Source organism: Charadrius vociferus, unplaced genomic scaffold (assembly GCF_000708025.1).
Source record: "Charadrius vociferus isolate BGI_N301 unplaced genomic scaffold, ASM70802v2 scaffold160, whole genome shotgun sequence".
Classification (NCBI taxonomy): Eukaryota; Metazoa; Chordata; class Aves; order Charadriiformes; family Charadriidae; genus Charadrius; species Charadrius vociferus.
The window spans coordinates 165,577-176,758 of NW_009646358.1; the positions used below are offsets into that span (position 1 = coordinate 165,577).

At 38.6% G+C, this 11,182-nt stretch overlaps 1 protein-coding gene across 1 annotated transcript in view; it reads right to left on the reverse strand.

Annotated features, from left to right (window-relative positions):
• The window catches only part of LOC104294624 (chromosome unknown open reading frame, human C12orf5), a 16,046-nt gene continuing 4,864 nt past the window's right edge, over positions 1-11,182 (reverse strand). The window contains exons 4-9 of the mRNA XM_009894250.1: positions 10,342-10,507; positions 9,403-9,440; positions 7,046-7,167; positions 3,584-3,661; positions 970-1,080; positions 1-536 (exon numbers count right to left, since the gene is read on the reverse strand). Of these exons, the coding sequence (XP_009892552.1) occupies positions 78-536; positions 970-1,080; positions 3,584-3,661; positions 7,046-7,167; positions 9,403-9,440; positions 10,342-10,507 (974 nt within the window). The 3' untranslated portion in view covers positions 1-77. The remainder of the gene's footprint in view (positions 537-969; positions 1,081-3,583; positions 3,662-7,045; positions 7,168-9,402; positions 9,441-10,341; positions 10,508-11,182) is intronic.

Sequence of the window (11,182 nt, forward strand, 5' to 3'; positions counted from 1 at the left end):
TCTCAGTAATTACTACAGATACCCTTCCCAAGCTTAGTATAATAGCGATCTAAACCCACTTCCCCCTACAAAGGCTCTTAAAATACTTTTGGAGCTACACAATCAGCTCCCACATCCACTAAGTGAGAGTCTTGATTAAGACAAACACATGTGATTTCAGGTTTTAACAAATTTCCATTTTCAAGTTTTATAATAAAATGACTAACTCCTGTGTTGGGACTGACAGAAGACAACTGAGACTTTGTTAAATTTGTTGGTAAAGTACAGTTGAGATCTGAAACAAAGTAACCGATCCAGTTCCTCATGTAGGCTCCATGACTCACCACTAATATATTGGCATCTAATACTTTAGAAGCTCCACCATTATCAGAACTAAGTTCTGCTTCACTGCAGTGGTTTGTCCAAGGAAAAACTAACTGTTCTTCAGATGTTCCTGAGCTGCTGCTTGCCGCACCATGCATGCCTTGTTCTTTCTGTTCCAATTCAACAGCTAGCTGACACAGAAATTCAAAAAAATTCCTTGCACGTTCTCTTACCTAAAGAGAAAGGTCAGAAGAGTACTGGTCAGAAGAATGCAAGAAACTTCGGCTTTCAGAAATCTGAGATATGACTACTTGAGTTAAAAGACAAACAATTATCACAGACAAGTCCCAGAAATCAATGGTTAAGTTACTGAGTGCTGCAAAACCTCCTCTGCTATCCAAAGCCAAGGCTGAGAATAATTGCCATCATTCTTCTGCAAACCAGAGCTTCATGAGGAGTCAATCTCAGAATCAATATTTTAGCTTTAAAGAGATTCCCTACTTGGCAGCCACTGCAATCAGGTCAAGTAGTGTTTTTAGCTTGGAAAGTAACTACCTTTGGTTGGACTAAGCTCGCAATAAGATTTTCTTAAGTACGCAATAGCTGCATCTGCACTGATGAAACGGCCTAGAAACTAGAGCACAAATAAATAAATAAATACCATACTTCATCCAGTGTTTCTCCTCCAGAAGGCGTGAATGAAGGACATTGCTCTCCAGCAGCCTTTGCCATAGCCTTGAGGTCAGTCAAAGGCCTTCCTTCTGCAACACCGTATTTCTGTAAAAGGCAAGTTACATGGCTTGGGTTTACCAAGATATATCAAGTCTTTAGCACCACTTCCAATGCAAACATCTCTTAACAGCTTTGTTTTCTTGGGTTCTCAAGCGTAATGTGCAGGTGTAACTACCTTTTACATTTTATCCCAATATTAGGGGAGGAGATATCTTTATATCCGCTATTCAAGTGTGTGTATATACATATATATGCTGGGTAGAGAAATATATTAAGAGCAGCATCTCATTTAAAGTACTAACATTCAAGACATTACCTTCAGCTTGATCTTTGCCTTGAAATTTTTTCCCCGTACATTCTTGACACTAATTCTTAGCATACAAAATTCAAGTGTCTTTGTAACTGAGCTTATATTGCAAACACTTCTGTACATAGCTTTTCACATGAGCATAAACTCCATTTATTTTTCATTTGCAGAAAGACTACAGGAAATTATTGGAATTATCTTTCACAAGTGAGAAAAAAAAAAACTTTCTCTACAGACCTCTGACATCTCCGCAACAGAGGAGGAGTCCATTTTAAAATCAGAATTTTTGAAAAAGAAAGAAAAAAAAAAGATGAAAACCCACAAATAGTCTACTATTAAAAATAAACAGTAAGGCCTCCCCCCACTTTTTTAGGACATATATTACTGCTGTGGACAGTGTTTTCAGAAAACAAAGAAAGCAAAAAACATCCTGAAAACATATGCTAACGGACTCAGATAACATGCAGTTAACTATCTTCAAAAACTTGCTTATTCCTGACACCTCCAAACGCAAGGCCCATACAAGAAACAGTAGTAAGAACCCATCTATACCAGCCAGTTATTCTGAATCACTACAAGTCCCATTATAAAACATAATATTTATAATTTTTAATGTATTTTACAAGATAGGTATACTTGGATGTGTATTACCATTTTTGACCTTGAAGAGCTTTCCAAAGCACAACTCTAACAATGGTAAAACAGATTAATACTTCTCCCTCTGAAGACTAATACTTCACTACCACTAACAGATGAAAAATATATTCAAATGGAAAGCTTTGGTCTCTCCTTGCAACGTCCAAAGACAGTGAAAACGCTGCAGCTATGATAAGTATTTTGAGAAAGTAAGAGCTGATGCTATACTGTCAAACATTCAAGTTACACATATTCCAGAAATCCAGATGTTGATGACTAGGATATAAATACCTACTCATTACTGAGGCTTTTTGCTTTCTATGTCACTAGCCACTTGCTGCAGATATGCAATTAGCTGCCATAATAATTAATTAATTACATTCTTCAGAATTTAAATGTACTGAAACACATTTATTTCAGCCTCTCAATCCCTTTCTCAAAAGCAAAATATTGGCAATTTAAGAACAGTAAGAAAGACATGAAGAAACAAGTGCTCTGAAGCTAGTGAAAATGAAATCCTAATATTAAAGATTTTTCCAGACTTCTCTCATGAAAGCAAGGCCTGAGAGAACAAAACTTTCTTAACAGAGTCAACAACATATGTTACTTTAAAGGACTTTGCTTCTTTTCATTCAATTCAAACTTAATTCCAGCTATCCAGAGTAGTGACCTAAAACTTGTGGACTGTAGATACTGTACTGGCATTTCTATACATCTATATAAATACCATGAAAGGGAAAAACAATGTAACAGAGACTTGAGAGTATTATTTCTAAAATTCTGTATCGTGACCCATAATATTTTCAAAAACGTCAGGTAGTAAAGCAACTAAAGATGACTGGGAGGCATTTAATTTACTGGTTTCAGGGGAAAAACTGGAATTTCTCACAGAAAACAGGTGATCCAAATAGGAAATGGTACAATCACGTTCTGCTCCTTACTCACTTATTTGACTGTTGGTAATATGCCATCCCACCTTTGGTTTTGTAGCATTTCCTTATTTAAAATTTAGCTGATACTCTCACTACAGTATCTGAAAGGTGATTCATATTAGCCGAAACAGCCAGCATCTGAGTTTATTCTGATCAAGACATACTTAAATTCAGACAGGAAGTACAATTATGCCTGTTATCAGACAGAGAGGCTAATCAGGAAAGCAGACTGTTCCACAAGCATCAGAAAGCTTCCCAGTAGTCTTTGTGCAAAAGAAAAGGTATAAACAGATAAAAAGTCAACATCGAGTTGTGTCATCAGGTTAGAGAAGGCAGGCAGAGGGAGTATCTTTAACATTTTACATATGGGGTTAGAAAACAGTGCTAAGCTTTTTATTACATTTAAGATAATTCCACTTATATGTAAATCTTACCTCACTTAAATCATTAGAGCATCACAGTTACAGCACTAATCACTAAAATTCTGCAAAAAATTTATAGTACCTGATGTGAAGAGTTCAGTTTTCGGTGACTAAAACCACATCAAATAGTGCTCTCCACTGTCAAATCTACCATTTATATAAGCCAAAATATGCATCAGCAGTAAGTTACATTTTCAAGTTGTTCAGTGTTCAATATTAACAATATTAAAACAAACTCTTTCAGCACTTACTCTCTCTCGAAGTCTCGCATCATACTTGATTTCCAAATCTTTGCAAAACTTATTTTTTCCTAGAATTGTGGCAGCAGTCTAAAAAGTGAATACACAGTCACATTAATGAGCTGTTTTCTCATGGGAACACTACAACTTACTTGCAACACCACAGCCAATGTGAATCACATTAGTAGTACCTAACACTCCAAACAAAGATAAATTTTACAGCTGGTAGTATCTGTCAGAATTGGATATATTGCCTTTGTCAGGCCATAAAAGGCAGGAAAGCTGCAATTTTCTGGAAGTTCTTTCACAATTCAGAGTCCAGAACAGTTGAAAACACATAGCATCCCATGAAAGGTGGGCAGCAAGATGCATGGCAGCGGCAGGATTTACTAGGATAAAAGTCACATCTTCTCTTGAGTATACCACCACTCACAACACAATCATGCCGATGCAATCTTTACATGTAGTATGTGAGTCAGACTAACAAGCAGTATGTTCCTAAAAACTGATCAGTTAATCCAACTGTGAAAATATAGCATCTTTCTGGCAAGCGGGTACTTAATGCACCTCAGAAATCAAATATTCTTGAAGCAGTTAAGAGGCAGGAGGGTGTTTGCTGGCGACGTATTGAAATGTCAGCCTCGACATTACAAGGGAGAAATGCACCAGATGATACACTCAGCCAGGGGCACAGAAATCTAGCTTATTGCATTCACCTGCCTTTTGATAGCATGGCCAAGAGACAGAGAAAACTTAGTTTGCTTTTAACAATAGTTAGAACCATGGAAACTTTGGAAGAAGTATTGCCTAATACAGGCTCTAGTGTGTTGGATATTATACAGCTGTCTGGCTGCCGCAGCCAGTAACGGAAACTAAAGGACAGCTTACCTGCTCCTGTTCTTATATGCACCAAAATGTGAAGGCTGTACTGGATTCACACACAGTTTTGACTGGTAATATCAGTTTTATGCGAATGTCCACATCCAATTCAACTGACATTCAAAGAACTCATTTTGAAAAGACTCCTTGGATTCTGGCAAGTAATAAGCAGCCTTGTAGCACTAACAAGATTTTATGACCTATACAATGTATTGCTTAGGAAAGGCAACTTTAAATTTCTGTCACAGAGTAATGTCAAAATTCAGATATGGTTGAATCATTTTCCTTGTATATATGAAAGGCACACTTAATTGTATTATTATATCCTGAAATTTCTCCAGGACTGGTATCTCATTCAGTACATAAAACAGACAACATTCACTTACTGAGCATTAATTCATACTCTGAACTGTAAATAAAATCAAAGCTTTATTTACTGTGCTGAAACCAAAATCTGCTTTGAAGAAATTAACTTCCTCACACTTTTGCTACATCCATTACTAGAACACCAGCATGCTTCAGAAACCTTAACACTACATACATGGAAAAGTCTCAAAAGATTATTTTCTCATTCTTCTCGGGGCCCAGCCTGTCCCAGTCTTGAAGCTATCTTCACTACTGCAGAGTTCTTGTCCCAACAGCATGAGCATCTCACAGTAGGCCTCACATTCCCCAGCAGACTTTGGTGTTATACTCTGTTAAGTTTATAAGTCTTATGCAGTTATGCTCTGTTCACACTACATCCCAGTCTGCCCAACTAGTCTTTGTTTATTTTCACATTGCAGGTCTGCCTGCTCTCTACACTGCTTACTTTCTGGAGCTAGTCCTTAACCCGCCCTCCTAGGCTTACCGCTCAGACAGGCTTCCCTGCAAAGCCTCCCTCTGCATTTCCTATACATGCTCACTTTGCATCTCCTTTAGTTCTCGGAATTCCTGCCCAGCTAGTACAACTCTCTTTGCACACATCCCTGTTTTCTCCTATCCTGTTCAGGCTTGAATGTTCAGCTGTTAGCCATAGGCAGTAGCCAGAGGACCACGTACCACTCCTGGTTCCAGTAACCAGTACACACCCTGACTACAGGTGAGGCAGGAGACATTGCAAGGAAAACTGAACTTTACCACTAACAGTTTCTTTAAAACCCGTTTTTCCCTCTTTTGCAAGGCAACTTGTACATTCCTCTCATACTTGAGCTGTGAAGTGACAGCATAGTAAAGGACACTTCTTCATAGATTTGCAGCTGCCAAAAAAGGGAGTTCCAAGCAAACAGAAACTGCAGCTTTACACATTTTTGGAAAAGCTTCCACGAAGTCTGGATAGCTTGTCAAACAAATGGCAAAACACATTTCCTTCATGAAAAGGACAAATTCAGGTCTGTCTTCTACATTATGAGTGTGCAAATGCTTCTTATGGAAAAGGCTGTCTCTAATATAAGGAAAAAAACTACCAAACAATTCCCCTAGGGCAGGCAGATAGCACAGACAGTCTTATATACCTTATAGAGCACTATTGTTTTTAAATCACCGCTATCCACACACTTAAAGGAAGAGACTTGTCAGGCAGTTACTATGCATTTAAAAAATATCTAATAATTGCACTCCTCCCTCCCTGTGCTCCTCCCTCCCTCTCTAGTTTGTTTTCTGCCAAAGTGGTGCTGCTAAAACAGTTTATGGGACTGTGTTGCAAAACTGACGAGCAATGTTTTAAGAGAAAAAGGGGATTTATGCTAGGTTTTGTTGATCTGGTTTACAACAAGGCTTCACAGACCTTTGTAGCAGGACACCAGAGCAAAAAGCAAGCAACCAACAGGGCTATTAGGAATCGCTTAGTAGTTTCAATCACAGGAAGTCTATCTATCTCCTGAAATCACAGCATCAGTAACAGAAGAGAGAATTAAGGACAGGACTTGCACAGGAGACACAACCTTCCTAGAACAGCTGATCTATGTCTCTACCTTTATAAGTTCATATTTCCTTGATTTTTTTAGTATTTTGTAATCTTTCACACAAAATCACATGTAACCCTACTCAATAATTAATTTTTTTTCCTCTTTAATCCACCTATTAAAACAATGCATCAAGGTGAGAGGTGTAATATTATGTTGCTGCCAAAATCCAACCTCTCTGCACATTTAATGATCCTTGTACTGACTTCACAGCACAGCTTGATCCTTCCTATACTGATCTGCATTCCTCAGAAAAACACAGCATATTGCCACAATGCATAAGATAGTTCAACAATATCACAGCCAATTCGTTTTGTTTCTTCAAAGAAAAACTGACTTCATTCTGTGCTACCGCTAAGTCCCAATTACTCCTTTAACAAGAACCTATACACATATAAAATAATGGCAAAACCGTAAGAACAACACTGCATGACATCCTGCAAAGCAAGCTGGCCTTCACTGCTTCCTAACTGAGCTGTTTTCATTGAAGTTTCCTTACTCAGAGAGAACTTCTTGAATTCTACACAACTCAAAGTGCAGTTCTAAGTCCATCAAAATAGCTGTCACTGTATTATTTTTGCATCATCAACAGCAAATAAATGCAAAATTCTGAAGTTAGTATTTACATTCAGTTGCCTCAAGAAGCACTTGCCTGCTTTGCTCGAAGAAGGTCACTTGAAAAGACATGAGTAAACTTCACATTACTGAGAAATAAACCAGCAGCATCTGCTTGTCTGAAACCAGTTGCAGAGAGCGGCTCATCCACTCCTTGACCTACAAAATAAAAACCCATGAACATTAAGACATGCAAATTTTAGATAATTTAGCAGCTGAACAAGCATGGCAGCAATAAAGAAACTGCTCAGTCATAATAAAATGCTTCAGTAAAGCCAACCCTTAGTAAAAGTTACTGTTCCTCTGGTCTTCCCTAAACTCAGCCATGAAAAAAGTGAGTATAGGCAAGGAAGACAGAAGGATCATTATTGATGATACTTACACTAATGTATACATGTGACAAATTTAAACATAAAACAGAGCCCTACATTTTCTAAATGTGCGTACTCATTTCAAATCACTTGTCCTTTTTAGAACGGTCACTGGTAGGCTTCCTGCAAGAAGAATCTTACAACTGAAGCTGAAACTCTATAAACAGATTTGTTGATTGTAAATACAAAAAAAAGACAATACAATTGAGACAGTTGTTGATAGTAAAATAAATATATATATATATATATGGAAAAAACATGCACATCAGGAGACTCAAGTCCTGACAACTATCAAATGCCTGCTCCTCCCCATTCCCTAATGTTGACAACGCCTCCCAGAAATAAGGCAACAAGAAGGGATTCTGTGTAATGCGGAAAGCAGCACACACTCTTTGCCAAAGACACAGTTTCACAAGAATTTTTCAGTTGACGTAAACACAATCTGTTGTGGTCTCTTCCTCTCCCCTACTCCACCTTGCACATTGACACTAATGCTCATGCAGCTGCGTAGCGAGCATATTGATGGAACAAACCTAGCTGAAAAGCAGCATCCCTTCCAAAAATTGTTTTCAGACAGAGTAGCCTGTGAAACTAACTGGCCACGGAGCTCTAAGACAGCGGTGGGAGAACCAGCACTTTGGTAATCCAACTCGAATGAAATAGGTGTGCTTCCACCACAGCTCTGAGAGTCTGTAGGAGAACCAAGAACTGTGGCAAAGGGACAAACCTGCAATAAATTGCTATCACCTATAGTATCACCTATACTTTTGTAGGAAGTCAAAGCAGAGCACATGCAATTCTAATCAGATCCAGAAAAACTACAAAAAATTTTCACCAAGCAAATACACAACCATTATACGCTTCCAACAGCAAAAGACAGGACACCAGAAGTCCAGAACTTGAGTTCTAAGCACCTTGTGTATAATTCAGCCACAGGAGACCTCAGACCCCACCATAGTTGTACAGGTCTTACACCTCTTGAAACACAAGGCAATGTTCGCTTTTTACATTGGAGAGAGGAGAGGAACCTACTACATGTCATTTGACACAGAGCGCGAGGAATTTAGAAGACATCATTGGTACTTTTAAGAACATAAAGCAGGGGACAACTCTTTATTCACTTTATTATGAACACAAAGCAACGTTGCAAGAATTGGTGAACTGCAACGTCAAAACAGAGGTAGTAAAATCTGGAAGCATGATTCTTCCTCACAGCGTATAGTATTGTATAAAGTTTATTTCTTCAAAGTACAACCCCACTAGGCTTCTTGTAGTGGTCAGCCTCAGTTTTCCTACAACAGACATCCAAGCAGCTCAGAGTTTTCAGTTCTGGGTGTACAAGTCAGCAGTCACTAAGGAGAAGTGTGGTTTCAAATGCTTTGTCTAAAGACTGCATTCCTAGAAAGAGCTGGGATCGAACATTCAAGCATTTAAACAATCTCTACTTTTTATTCTTCCTTGCACTACCGTGGGCTTTTTTTACAGGTGACAGATTACCATCTTAAGACAATAGCCTCCTTTACAACATAACCTTTATTCATCCTTCTGCAGCTCCTTACCAACTCCATCATACAAACGTGCACCTGGCTGGTTCTTCACCAGAGCTGCAGCTCCCACTACTCATCTGAGTCCCAGAAGCCCTCTTCCCAGGCTTCATACTACTGAGATTTAAAACAGTGCTATGGGACAATCTGGCATCCTTAATAACAGGTGCTGATATTGCTTTATTTGATTACAGGTAACTTTTTTTTTCCCGTTTAGAAAAAGAAACTATTCTAATAGTCCTGTTGATACCAGAAATCCATCGGTATTTGCTGATATTCTGTGGAGACCGACTTATAATCTTCATAGTTCTCTGAAACTATCAAGCTAATGTCTTGGCTTACAAATAAAGTCTTTTAAGGTTTACAATATTAATCTGTAATAATACTTAACACTTCGGCAGTTGGTTACAGGATTTCTTATTGTTCAGGGAAGAATAATTTTCCATCTCTAACAAGCTAGTAGAATAACTGATACTAACCTTGCAGTATCTTGTCTTTGTTGTATCTGGTTTCTCCACTGAAAGAGATTATAAACAAAAAAAAAATATTCTTGACTCACAAGTTTTATTGAATGTTCAAAAACATTACAATATTAGATACCAACAGGAGACAGCGGAGTCTGAATATGAAAACTGAGATACAGTACAGCACAGCCTCTTTTCAAAAAGATGTATTTGAAGACTTTATAATAAACCAAAAACTATTTTAAGTAGTCAATCTCAATCATGCAGTCAATATTTAATTAAGACAAACCTATGTGGAATAAAAGGATGGGAACTAATTTCTTAAATTTATTGTAAATGCATTATAATTTATCTATTACAACAATGCCAGAGAGAGGGAACATACCGGAAGACTCTGGAGTCCTCTTACAAAAAGTATGTGCTAGCCAACTGGACCTCTGCGCTTCAAAAGGAAGCCAATTCAAGAGGTCATCAAAGATTGCAGCAGGGCAGGCTGCACACCTTGAAGTAACACAGCATTAAGAAGCCAGAGCTGTAGAAAAACTACTAGAATGAAGATCCCTTTCTTCAGGAATTAGCACATCCTATCTTGAAAAATGTAATTGAGGGTATTTCAAGAGAAGAGTGACTAAAACCACGTGTAGATTTATTCAGGACGGAAAATCTAACAATTAAACTTGACATGAACAAAGTTAAGCATGCTGACATTGTTGATACTCCCCATCGAACTAAAATGTCACGTGCTTAAATTTTTGCAGTACTACGGCCAAACGCGTACTTAGTTTTTATACAGAGTGCTATCAACACTGCTGGGTGGTTGCCCTCAAGATGAGCCCCAAACAGGTGACTGATCACTGAAGGCCAGTACTTTTAAGTGAAAACACTGTATTTTAGTACACTTTAAACACTTTCCTGCAGAGGGGGCAACAATTTAATTCTTCAGGCTCTACTGACTTTCTGACAGCTACTTCCAGCCTCTTCAGGAAAATGCAGCAGGCTGGATGGAGTCCCTCCTGCTGGCCATCAATTAGAGGTGAAGTAAGAGCAGAACGCACAGCATAGTCTAACGGATGAACTCCCATCCATTTGTGGGTGAATGAACTGGGATCTCCCTGACCATCTGCAAGAGTCCCACATGAAGATTTCAAGTTCAACAACCTGTTTCAGGCTCACGTGTTTTCTAGCTGATGTAAAAGTAAGGTTACAACTAGAGCACCAAGTCAGCAGATCCAGGTCTTTAAGGAAGTCAAGAGTAACTCTAAACAGGAGTAAAATCAGGGGGAAAAAAAAAAAGTTGTCACTGCTCCAGTTGGACTGATGAGTATTAAACTGAATTATGCCAAAGAGGAGAAAAAGTTCAGCTTTCATAAAAATTAAACAGTTAACTACTGTCAATTGCAGGAAGCTAGACCTACTCCCTCCAGTTAACAACAAAACTCTGTCAATATCCACTACAGCTTGAAAGAAAAGCACACCTTAACAATTTTAACTAAGTCACAAACACCGATTTTTTAGCATTTCACAGTAGAAATGTTAGACTACCATTCCTAAACAAACTCTTTGCCCCACCAGAGAGCTTTTGGCAGGAGAAAGGTCTTACGACCAGCCCTCCCGCCAGAGTTCACAAACAGCCCTCGCTCACGTTCTGTACAACCCCGTGCTTCCATCAATACCAAACCATACTGATACAGCTTGACTTATCTGAGTAGTTGAAGAGGAACAGGCTCACCCACCTAGCCAGACCCGCTAACACCAGAGGCATTAACAAGACAGCCCCCCACCGGGCCAGGCGCCC